This window comes from Archocentrus centrarchus, unplaced genomic scaffold (assembly GCF_007364275.1).
Source record: "Archocentrus centrarchus isolate MPI-CPG fArcCen1 unplaced genomic scaffold, fArcCen1 scaffold_33_ctg1, whole genome shotgun sequence".
NCBI classification, from domain to species: Eukaryota; Metazoa; Chordata; class Actinopteri; order Cichliformes; family Cichlidae; genus Archocentrus; species Archocentrus centrarchus.
In genome coordinates, this window is record NW_022060261.1 from 2,321,744 (window position 1) to 2,334,514 (window position 12,771).

The 12,771-nt window shown below is 44.4% G+C and overlaps 1 protein-coding gene across 1 annotated transcript; it reads left to right on the forward strand.

Moving 5' to 3' along the window:
* The first annotated feature begins 3,505 nt into the window (after positions 1 to 3,505).
* On the forward strand, positions 3,506 to 10,422 carry LOC115776582 (nectin-4-like). Its single transcript, XM_030724306.1, has 3 exons — positions 3,506 to 3,707; positions 6,636 to 6,983; positions 9,121 to 10,422. The coding sequence occupies exons 1-3, from the start codon at positions 3,647 to 3,649 to the stop codon at positions 9,279 to 9,281; spliced, it is 570 nt and encodes a 189-aa protein (XP_030580166.1). The 5' UTR covers positions 3,506 to 3,646; the 3' UTR covers positions 9,282 to 10,422.
* The last annotated feature ends 2,349 nt before the right edge of the window (positions 10,423 to 12,771 follow it).

Genomic DNA, 12,771 nt, shown 5'->3' on the forward strand with positions numbered 1-12,771 from the left:
CACAGACACAAACATGACACAGACACAAACGCCCACTCAATCACAACTCAACAAAATTGTTGGTGTGCGTAACATGCTTTGTTAGTTTTGTTTTTCACACACAAATTTATTTTTGCAAGTATTGATAGTATTTTTTTATATGTTAAAGTGATGAAGTATCTGATTAATAGACTTGTGCTCTTTCCCCTTTTTTTTTGCTCCCTTTCTCTCTCCCTTTTTCTTTTCTTTATTTTCCTCTTCTTCAGCCTGTCAGCTCTGGCTGTTACATAGTATGTGGAAAAATAACTCAGATAAATAAAATAAAGGGTTAAAACATCAACAAGAAGAGCCTATTGAGAACCTATAGAGCTCATCTTGAAATAGCAAATATGTTTGGCACAACAACGCATTCAGATCACAGTTCTGCTTGCAAGATCTACCAGACATGACAGGCTTTAAAAAAAAAAAAAAAAAAAGAAATAAATGATCTAGTTCAGGTTCCTCTCCCTGATTCAGGTCACTTTCATCTCAGTTCAAATGTATCAAGCTGTGTTTGTTAAAGAGCTCGTCCTGTCAGGCCGTGTGTTACCGCCATGGCATAATGTTCTCAGTGACCAATGAGATGCATCCATCAGCACATCCACACCCTCCCCATGCTGTGAGAGCTCAGTCCTGGCTGCATGCACGTTATTGGACAGAATTGAACTAAAGCTGGTCTGTGTGTGTTCATGAGACTAAACCACATTTCTACTGGTTCCAAAGTTCTAACCTGACATCATCTGATATTACAAAGTTGCATTCATGTCTCCACAGAAACAAACAGCAGCTACATCTTATTGATCGGTGAACTCAACAATTTCTTTGCGCGCTTTGAGTCGGGAAGCCGACAGCCCGCTGCGCTCCCGGCCGGAGGGGCGGAGACACTCACTGTGACGGAGCGCGACGTGAGGAGGGCGTTTAGACGTGTAAACACCAGGAAAGCGGCTGGACCAGACGGTATTAGTGGACGTGTCCTTAAGACCTGCGCTGACCAGCTGGCACCTGTGTTTACACTGATATTCAACCTCTCACTGAAACTGTGTGTGATTCCCACCTGCTTTAAAAAGTCCATCATAGTCCCTGTCCCAAAGAAACCACACCCCAGCAGCCCCAATGACTTCAGGCCCATAGCACTCACCTCTGTGGTGATGAAGTGTTTTGAGAGACTCATCAAGACATTCATCACCTCCTCACTGCCCACCACCCTCGACCCACTACAGTTTGCATACCGGCCAGACAGATCCACAGATGACGCCATATCCTTCCTCCTCCACAAGACCCTTTCACACATAGACACTGGTAAGGGGAACTATGCTAGAGTGCTGTTTGTAGATTACAGCTTAGCATTCAACACCATAGTTCCCTCCAGGCTGGTCTCTAAGCTGCTGGACCTGGGCCTGGGCCCATCCCTGTGCAGGTGGGTTCACAGCTTCCTGACCAGCAGACCACAGGTGGTACGAGTGGGTCACCTCACCTCATCCTCCCTCACCCTCAACACTGGATCCCCCCAAGGCTGTGTGCTCAGCCCTCTGCTGTACTCACTGTACACCCATGACTGCGAGGCCACGTCAGAGTCCAACGTCATCATCAAGTTTGCTGACGACACTGCTGTTGTGGGACTAATCTCCCACAATGAGGAGACAGCCTACAGGAGAGAGGTCTCCCGCCTGGAGAACTGGTGCCGGGAGAACCACCTCCTGCTCAACGTCAGCAAAACAAAGGAACTGATCGTGGACTTCAGCAGGAAGCAGCAGAGGGACTACCATCCACTTGTCATCAGTGGTGCTGAGGTGGAAAGAGTGGACACTTTCAAATACCTGGGAGTGACCATCTCACAGGACCTGTCCTGGACTCATCACATAAACATCACTGTGAAGAAGGCCAGACAGCGTCTCTACCTCCTCAGGCGGCTGAGAGACTTCAAGCTCCCACTCAAGGTGCTCAGGAACTTTTACACCTGCACCATCGAGAGCATCATGCGTGGGAGCATCACCACCTGGATGGGAAACTGCACCAAGCAGGACTTCATGGCCCTAAAAAGGGTGGTTCGTTCAGCTGAACGGACCATCAGAACCACCCTCCCCAACCTGCAGGACATTTACACCAAGCAGTGCAGGCTGAGGGCCATGAAGATCCTAAAACAGCCCAGCCACCCTGGACACTCTCTCTTCTCCCTGCTCCCATCAGGCCGGCGTTACCGCTGCCTGAGGGCTAAGACTGAAAGGTTGAAGAAGAGTTTTTACCCACAAGCCATCCGTCTGCTCAACTCTGAGCCCTAACTGGACCATTATTGCACAATGTAAATATTATAATTTATAAAAGTGTGTATAGTGTATAGTATATAGAGTATAGTGTATAGTGTGAATTACTTATTTTTATTTTTATTCTTCTTATTTATATGTGTGTGTATATATGGTTGCAGGTACAAAACTGTGTCACATGCACAGTTATACACAGTACAATGCACAGTGAAAAATAAACACTATCTTATCTTATCTTATCTTATCTTATCTTATCTTATCTTATCTTATCTTATCTTATCTTATCTTATCTTATCTTATCTTATCTTATCTTATCTTATCTCTCTGATCACCAGCAGCCTGGTGGACACAACACTAAACAGTCTGATGAGCGTGCAGATCTTAATGTGAGCTGAAGTGGTGCAGGAGCCAAATCCAGAGCCGGTTCCACGTGTTAAACTGGTACCAGCACAACAATACAGAGTTTCCAGACTGAAAGATGGAAACAAAAGCAAACAGATTTCACAGAAACACATCAACAACATTAAGACAGAAACATCAGCAAACTGAGCAGAAAACAAAGTGGGAACACTGAATGTTGTTCCTCTGAGCCGACAGCAGAAAACCGTCTACAGTCATCAAACATTCATCAGTGACCTTTGGAGTCATTCCCTGGAAATAAAACAGAAACAGGACTGAAGGGATTCAACACGTTTGTAGTTCATGTTGTTGGACTGTGGGAGGAAGCTTCACTGAAGTCAACAGGCTTGTTTCTGTGTGTTGACTTGTTGAACACTCTGCTAACTTGCATGTGTGGACCTGCCCCGTCACGCAGCAGCACAAACTAAACAACCTGATTTGAGTTCGTGGCTCTGAGCCGTTCTTCACCTCTTTCCTCCAAAACGCTCCAAGGATGAGATTGAAGTTTTCAAAGCAGCATCTGTCCCTGAGAACAGATGTGACTCTGATAATGAAGCTGGATGAGTCTGTGAGCACCGACTGTTTTTACTGCTGTTGTTCCTCTGTCTCATGTAAGAGCCTGGGAGCACAGCTGATGTTCTGGTTTTTGGGACCTGCAGAAACAGAAGAGCAGGTGTGTGTTTGGTGCTCCATCTTCGGCAGGTTGAACTCTTCAAATGTTCGTTATCAGCAGGGCGCGCACACGTGAGTCCTTCCTCCTGCACAGCCTTTGTTCTCCTCACAAAGGATGCATGGGTAGGAAAAGGAGGGACTTTTTTTGTGGGAGTTGAAATTTTTGAAGATGCGGAAGAAGATTTGATTTCACAGTCACTTTGTTTAGAGCTTAGATTGAAACTCTGCTCCTGTTATCCATGGAAAATCCCAACATAAGGAATTTCTAACAAAGATCAGAGGAAGCAAAAACAGGAATGTCTGCAGGAGCGTGTGCGTCTCTCTGCTGCGCTCTGCTCTTTGTCTCCGTCTCTGCAGGTGAGGAGCAGCTGCACAATCTTTCCCTCAGAAATATTTTCAGATTGATTCGTATGATGACTGAAATATGATCGTATGATGTCTTTGACTTTCAACCACAGTGAGAGCTGCAGGGTTTTTGTTCATCCATTGAGGAACGCTGTGTGTGGGTTTGTGTGTAACCTGCTTTTTCCTGCGCAGCACTTTGACTCCTCAGATCTGCTGATTTTTGAGCCACTCTTGAATAAATTCTCAGCTCTGAATCCAGCAGCAGCACAGGTCATAGATGCTTTATTGATCACCTTTGTCACAGCAGTGCAGATAAGTACACATTGAGGGTAATCAGAGGCTAAGATGAACTCAGAGAAGCAGAGCTGTGCAGGTGTGCGGTGACATTAATAATAAACAGATGAATGTGGTTTGGATCGGCTCTGCAGGGAAGTCTGAATCCTGCTGATTTACACTTTCTTCTCTTTGTAGGTGGAACCTGTAAAAAGTGAAGTTAAAAGTTTCTATGTTTTTCTATGTGAAAATAGATCGTAATCAATGTGATTCGTGGAGTGATTCTAAATATATTTTTAATGGCCTGTTTGTAGGAAACTTTATGAGCTGTTGTTCGGCCTGACTCAGGATCCTGCGCTGGCCGTGGTCTGCACTAATAACCTGCCTAAATAACAATCGCTTTGTGTCGCAGCACCAGCAGCTCCACCTGTGCAGGTGCACTGTGTGTGTTAGTGACAGTGCGGTCTGCGGCCGACAGAAACAAATATGAACAAATCAAACTTTCCCTCCCGGCTCCTCGCTCTTTCTTGTGGACATCTTTTTTTTCGGGTGTGAACACATTTGTCCATCTAGGATTTCTGGTTGTTCTCTCACCTCCGTTCTTGATGCTCTGGGTGCAGAAAACATTTGGTGAAAGAGTGAAAGCAAAGGTGCAGCAGGACTCAGTCTGCTGTCTCCTGCCTGCAAACCTGAGTCACTCCACAGCCCCCCTCTGACCCCCCAGCACAGATTTCCCCAGCAGACTCCAGTGTGGGATCCCACTGTTAATGTGAACGAGTGATTCAGGTACTTCAGTTATGAAAGAAAGCAGACGGCTCCATCGAAGGTTCAGAGACGCTCAGTTCACTGACAGTTTTATCTTCATTGTTCAGCAGATGAATTTTTTTGCTCTGATTTTATTTCATCAGCTTTTAGATATTTGACATATTTCAGGTTGTTAAAAATTATTTTTCACCAAATTTAAATTTTTTTGTCTCAGTGAGAAAAAGTGTGTCTCATTGTTGTGTTTATGAAACGGTCAGTATTTAAGTAATTGTTCAGATATCTCAGACTTTTTGATTTCCTCTCCTGCAGAGAATTGTGAGTTCTGTTTTTTCTGACCTTAGTTGAACGTCTTTGAACGTCACCCCATCAAACAATGTAGGAAATCCTTAAAACACATAAAGACACGCTGAGTTTTAATTGTGGTTATTTTTAAAAGTCTGTACTTTATCCATTTTTTTTTTCTGCACTTCACAGTTTCCGGTTTTGAATTTTGCAGGTAATCAACAACAAATACAAACACGACCCACACATGATACTTCCACGATGAATGAGTTCATCAAGCATGAAAAAAGCCTCAGTTTATATGTTTTTTTTAATACTGTTGAATTGCAGCTCAGCCAGGACATAAAGCCACTGGTTTACTGGACCTGCTGGATTAAAATTGTTTGGCGATCAATCAGACATCATTGGAAACAGATACTTTCTCACCTCCCCCTCGCTGCTCTCACTGATTGTGTGACAGACACTGTTGTAGCGTCCTTGTGTACAGCTGACAGGCTGCACTGCAGCTCTGCTCAGTCAGTCATTGTGTGTTGGAGTCTCTGCTGGTTGGTTGCGTTGCATGTTTGGACTTGTCTGACTTCAGATTGTGTCGTCATGAACTCACTCTGCTCTCCAGTAGTGCTGCAGAGTCAGGCCCAGAGACTCCTACATCTTTATGTTAAATGTTCTGCTTTATTTATTTATTTTTTTTATGGGAAATGTCCTGCTCTTTTTACTGACGTTTCAAACTGATATAACTGGACTATTTTTATTGTAAATATCACACAGGCTTCATTTTTTTGTTTGGTGGAGCCGCAGCCACCTGAAACTAAGCAGAAAATCTGTCAATCTTTGATTCCATGAACTTCACGAGGAAACAGCAGCTGTGACTCACACGGAACCCCCCCCCCCCCCCCCCCCCCCCCCCCCCCCCCCACACACACACACACACACACACACGCAACATCCAGTTTTCACAATGAAACGAATGCTCTTTGAACATGGACTATTTTATTATAATGATAGATCCTGAAATCATCTGAAGTTGTAGTGGACTCACAAATGCTGGATCTCACCTGTAAATAACATTTTATGTTTATAGTAGAAAAAATAAAGAACAAATAGAGTCAGAGCTGAAAGTTTCTGTTTCTTTTCCTCCCTGTAACCATGGACGGGCTTTAACGAGATCATTTAATGAGCTCACAGCTCAGAGCCGCAGCTCACCCAGCAGCCTCTGTGTCTCATCTATATAACGAAGATAGCTAAAATTTATTTACCGACACTTAGGATCTCAATGTTTTCATGCACAAATATTCATAAAAGCTCTTTTTTTCTATGGTTATGTGTTTTCTGTATAAGATTCACAGTCCTGTGAATGAGGAGGAAGTCCTCATTCTGTACCTTGCAGAAGTACAGGACAGGAGCAGACAGGAATTGAACCATCAACCATCTGAAAGCACAGTGGGGTAGATAAGGTTACAAGCAGCTCTGCTTTAAATGTAACCAGAGGTCTGAGTCCTCAGTGATGATGTGAAGTAACCATAACCATGTTTCTGAGGCCCCTCTGCTGCTCCACAGACCTTCAGCACCAGGAAGAGAAAAAGCTTTATCCTCTCTGCTCTGTTCTGTTTCCTCTTTCAGGCCAGGAAACCATCACAGCTGAGTCTGGACAGAACATCATTCTGCCATGTCGAGCTCCAAATAACAACCAGATCAGAGCTGTAGTGTGGGCCAAACCTGATCTAGAAGATGAACATGTGTATTTGTACCGGGACGGACGGTTTGATCCAGGAGAGCAGAATCCAGTTTATAAGAACCGAGTGGATCTGCAGGACAGACAGATGAAGGATGGAGACGTGTCTGTGATTATGAAGGACGTGACTGTTAATGACTCTGGAACATACGAGTGTCGCGTCATCCAGATAGAAGCGAGCCGCAGCATCAAGGCGCCCAGCATCATCATCTACCTGAGAGTTGTTGCTCCTCTAGGTGAGTGAGCAGAGTTCAGTGTGTCTGTGATCAGTGGCGCAAAAAGGGGGTATGCACTATATGCAATGCATAGGGGCGCCGCTCAAGAGGGGGCGCCAAAACGATGTGGGAAAATATTTCTCTAGTTGCATTTTCTGTATGTAACAGCTGTGCATATGACATGATCAATAACAGAGGCGCTGCGCTGATTAGGCGCCCCTGCGCTCCTTCACCTCCCCTCCTCCTGTCCCATTTAAAGACAGTCGGCAAGTGATGTCATAGAAGTCTTGTATTTTAAAAGTGATCTGCACACATGAACACAGTAAATGTTGAGAGGATGCGGATGGTGTGTGTGTGTGTGTGTGTGTGTGTGTGTGTGTGTGTGTGTGTGTGTGTGTGTGTGTGTGTAGTGTAGTGTTCTAGCTAGCGGTTGATCGCAAGGTGCCGCGCCGGTCTGAGACGCCCTCTAGTCGGGCTGAGGATTTCACCGCTTCACTTTCGGAGCTCTGCTGTCTCTGCATTTAGCAAGCAGGAGCTGTTTTTATCGCTGCTTGCGCCTGAATTATTTCACTGCAATTTACAACCTACCACAGCAGGGAAAGTTCACAATGTGCACGTTTGAGGTCCCTAAGGTCATGCGCGCACTTGATTTCGCGGCTACAGAAATCTAAATGACAGCCAGCATGAATGAGGAGAAGTAAGAAGAAAAACGAAGATCAAATAAAAATTTCAGGCATGATTTAACAGGAGTGGATCATCACTGACAAGTTTTTTAAATGCCTTCATTGTCTGTGTGGTTTTACTCCCTGTGCAGAGAATGTCAGCTGCTATTTTTTCTTACATCAGCTGTAGCCACCAGAACGATCACTATAACCACAATCTGGTGGTAATCACAGTATTGTGGTTTGGTTTGTGTGATTGTTTGGTGCCGTTTCCTTCACCTTCTATGAACTGACAGATTTCCTCAGGCAGCTCATCGCACCTGTGTAATAAGGCACGTCACCAAATTCAGAAGCTATTTACTGCAGAAAAGACTGAAACTGCTGTGATTTAAACCTCTTATAAAGTTCCCTGTCTGTGTTTCGGTGTTTATGACGCGTTCTGTCTTCAGGACTTTGCTGCAGCGTTTCCTGCTGTGTGACGCAGTGATGCACTGTCAGCTCACCTGTGCAGGTCTCCTCTTCATCTTGTCCCGTATCTGTCCCACTAATCCGCTCTTTCCCCCGCAGCGCAAGTGAGGAAAAGAGACAGATGGTTTACCTCTGATGTCAGCGTTCAGATCTTTTGCCTCCCACCTGTTTGGAAAATCCCTGTTTTCCACTTTTCCTTTGGTCATTTTTGGGGAGTCAGGCAGCTTAAATGTCACTGTAAAAAGTGCTGACGGATGTTTTATCCGCTGATCACTGATCAATCGGCAATACAGAAAACGGGTTAGCGCACAGTTCTTGGCCTGCTGGCAGCTGTTGCAGTGCATTGTGGGATGTGTAGTATAAGTGGTGGGAGCACATTTACCCGCGGGCTATTATTAATAACTATATGAAATCACCAATTAGATGTGGGCCAGAAGTGGCCCGCAGGGCTTGAGTCTGACACATGACAGAGAGAAACTGCAGTACGGAAGTTAAAATGTGCAGATGAATTGTTAGTACGAAAAATTATTTCTTATCCGATTACTTGATTAATTGATGGAATAATCGATACAATACTCAGTTAATAGAATAATCAATAGTTGCAGCCCCACTTGTATTCAGAAAGCCATAGTCAAACATTAGTTTTCAGCACCAGTGGAGCTGTGAGAGGCCTTCAAGAAAAATGACATGCACCTCGAGAAATGTAACTACAGGTTCACGAAGACTGTGATTAGGCTTTAGATGTGCTTTCTGGTTACATGTGTAGGCCCCGCTAAAAATGTGTCCGCATACACCTCAGAAAGTATATAGCTGCGCCCCTGTCTGTGATCAGAGGTGAAGCTGCTTCCTGGTTGTTGATGTTTGTTTCTAAAGATGTTGTTGATGAGACTTTGTAGAAAGCAGCTGGTCTGAGTGATGTGATCAGAGTGCAGTAGATAATGTCTGACAGCAGTTTGAAGAGGAAATGGATTCTGTTCTGTTCTTCACTCATCACCTACCTGACAGCTGACACCTGTTTCTACCTGCAGGTCCATCAGGAGGAACCACAGAGGATGGAGGATCTGCTGGGCTGATTGTTGCTGTGTCCGTCTGTGCTGTGCTGCTTGTTGCTGCTGTTGCTGCTGGGCTTCTTAAATACAGACAGCTTGAGAAACATTCATCACGTGGCAGATCTCGCGTGGCCTCATAAAATGATGAGGTTGAAGGTGACAGCGGCTCATTAACAGCAGTCAGAGCTTTCAGCTGCAGCTCAGTCAGAAATATCAAAGATTAAAATCTGAAGCAGCAGCTTTGAAACAATCTGATCTCTGAGTGTAGTTTTTTAACCTTCTACTTTTTTATCTTCCTGTCGATGCAGTTTTACTATCAAAGATTCCTGAACCATATCCCACACCTGTCTGCATTTCATCATCCATAAACAGCAGTTTCATTTCTAAATATTTCAGCTGTAGCAGTAAAGACTAAAGTTAAAGTTCAGTCTGTGTTCTGATCACTGTTGCACATGAATCCATTCATTAGGAGCTCTTTGTAATTTCATCAGGATCAGTGCAGATTAAACCTGCTGTTACAGTGTAACTACACACAAACACTGTGTGTGATGATCTGAGTGCAGATGAAACTCTGTGGATTACAGACAGTCAGTAATCTGACTGACAGAGTTCAGGATCCTGTGATCAGCTTTAATTGTTCTGATATTTTCCTGATCGGATGTTTCTGTGACTTTTATCTGATCTGGAATCAGTCCAAAGCAAACAACCCATCACTGATGGGACCAAGAAGCAGACCAACAACACGTGGTGTTCACTCAGGTCTGACCTTCATGTGTGCATGTTCACAGTCGTTCCTGGTGGGTGTTACATTAGGCTGAGTGGTGTCCACAAAATGATGTGGGCTTCATTTGGAAAAACGAGCTCCTCAGAAATGCTTCCATAATTTTTCAGGTTCGTTTCTGTGGACCTGAATCAGCAGATTTATGGTAACGCCTTTAAATTTCACCCACAGAAGATGAAATGAATTCTCCTCTTAAAAGAAAAAAATAGATTCAAATCTGTCAGATTTTATGGGGAAAACATATTTATACTATTTTTTTTCTTTTAAAGGTTAAAGTGTTCTGGTCTCAGAGTGATGAAGGCCGTCAGCTGAGCACAAAGTGAATTTTTTTTCATACATTTTAATAGTTTTCAGAGAACATATTGATTCTTTTGGTCTCATTACATCATCATATTTAATGTGTTGCTGTTTTGAAATAAATACTTCTGTATTTAAGGTGCTGGATGAGGTCCTGGTCTCCATTTGTGGAGGATAATAACTTTAAGGGGTTTGTGTGTGAGACATAGATGTGGGAACCCCCCCCCCCCCCCCCCCCCCCCCCCCCCCCCCCCACAGTGAGGGGTTTCATGTGTTACAGAAGAATTTTTAGACAAAATATGGTATTCATATGATCTGAGAAGATAAACTTTGTCATTGTATCAAATGTTGCCTTTTTAGTTGCATATTAAAATTAAATGAAAGGTAACCACAACCAGCAACTGTTTCAGGGGAATGTTGAGCTGACACTGAGAATCAACATTAACTTTGAGGGTGATGAGCAGAGAACAGACTGTGAGAGGAAAGTACTTTAATAAGTTCACTGTACTCTGGAATAAATGAGCTCTTCTCTTGAAATCACAGATATCAGGACGCCCACATTCACAGGCTGTAAACTCTAATTCATGAACTCAATCCTTTCCCATGCTGAGCCTGTTATTTGTCCTTTTAGAATAGATCATGAATGCAAACAGCTCCCTCTGAATCAGAGGGTGCAGCATTATTTTGTACATTCTACATTAAAGCCTTCTTCTTCTCTTTGCATTCCTGCCTCATGAGTCCTGCATCTGTCGGCCACGTGCCGACACACGAGATCAGAAACAGACCCAGCAGAGTCAGACCTGCACGAGCAGCAGGAGACACTTCTTTCTTTTTGGAAGCAGGAGTTAAAGAGGAAGCCTCGGCTCATTCCTGACCACGAGGGTCCCGCAGGACGGTAAAGTCCTGGGGGTCACCGTGACTCCTGCCTGCCTCTGAGTGCCCAACTACTATAAATGTGTGATATAATCCCTCTTAGACAAATATTATATCATTACTTTAGCTTCTCTTCATTGGCTCCCTCTTAGCCTAGATTAGGCTTACACCTTTTCTTAATGATCAAGCTTATAGTTAGGCCTGGATCAGGTGACCCTGACCCCTCCCTTAGTTATGCTGCTATAGGCCTAGGCTGCTGGGGAGTTCCCATGATGCACTGTTTCTCCTTCATTCACCTTGTCTCACTTCCTGCAGACTGCAGTGTGTCATTAAATTCTCCCTCCGGCCTCGTCTCCATGTGCTTTTCTTTTTTCTTTCCTCCTCACCGCTGAACCGCTCGAGGCTGTTCCCGCCCGGCTGCTTCTGCTGCAGGATCATTCCTGTTAAAAGGGAATTTTTCCATTCCCGTCACTGCCGAGTGCTTCCTCACAGGGGATTATGGGATTGTTGGGGTTTTCTTGCTAGTATTTTACCTTACAGTATAAAGTACCTTCAAGAAACTGTTGCTGTAATTTGATGTTATATAAAAAAACTGAACTGGATTCAAAAGAACACAAGAAAAAAATTCAGGGTAATAAAAGTGAAGTTAATCAGGTTCTTTTACAGGTGATTTTATGACATGTGACTTCCTCTTCAGACACTTCTGAGAAAACAATAAAATGGGTGTGTTGCTCTGAATTATGGAACGTATTAACTGCTTTCCTTTTGGGAAAGGTCCTGCAGCCTCTCCTCTGCTAAAGGAAGTAATTACTTATTTATTTTTAATAAAAACACAATCAGATGACCTGTTATGAGCAAGCACTCGGTGACATCAGCAAGGAGAAACTCCCCTTTAACAGGAAGAAACTTCAGGAAGGGAAAAAGGATGTGTGGAAGCTGAGGGTGCTGCTGCACCTCCTGATGGATGTGGAGGGTAAGCGTGACCACCAGGACTTCCACAGGGCGAGAGGCGGGGCACACCCTGGACAGGTCACCAATCTGTGGCAGGCCTCAGAGAGACAGACAACATCCAATCCAGTCCAGCTTTATTTAAAGAGCGCTTTAAAAGACAACAAGTTGAACAAAGCACTTTGCAGATAAAAGAGAGCAACACAACACAACCCACAAAAATCAGGACATGCCTGTTGGTGGACTGTGGGAGGAAGCTGGATTATCCAGAGAGAACCAGCTCAACTTCTGAGTCAACAGGTTTTTCTTCTTCCTGTTGACTTCGAAAACTGAAACACAAAACTGAAAGAAACTTCTTCCACGCTGTGATAAACCTGTCCTGTTCGCTGCGAGCTGTTTGAACCCCTCAGACAGCAGCAGAATGATTCAGAGGAGCGTTTGTGGGTGAAGCTGTCGTTCCTCTGCTGCACCTCGCTCACCAGCGTCTGAATCAGGAAGCTGCTTTCTGCACAAACACAAAGACTTCCATCTTCAACAAGACCGCACAAAACGTGGGGTGACGACTCTTTTCTCACTCCTTCAGGATCTCCACAGCTCCAAGAAGGACATTTTCTGTGTCAGGTGGTGTTTGAGCACAGGCAGCACTGAGCACACACTTTGTGTTACTGCAGCTGTACACGTGTGTGAGGCTGCAGCAGTTGTAGCTCCTGTCTCATTGGCTGACAGACCAC

What these genes read in the sequence shown, in the direction of transcription:
- LOC115776582 (XM_030724306.1), top strand. Translation starts at nt 3,647, where the DNA reads ATGTCTGCAGGAGCGTGTGCGTCTCTCTGCTGCGCTCTGCTCTTTGTC. An exon ending in CTTTGTCTCCGTCTCTGCAG is followed by an intron (nt 3,708 to 6,635) that starts GTGAGGAGCAGC and finishes TTCCTCTTTCAG; the next exon opens with GCCAGGAAACCATCACAGCT. An exon ending in GAGAGTTGTTGCTCCTCTAG is followed by an intron (nt 6,984 to 9,120) that starts GTGAGTGAGCAG and finishes TTCTACCTGCAG; the next exon opens with GTCCATCAGGAGGAACCACA.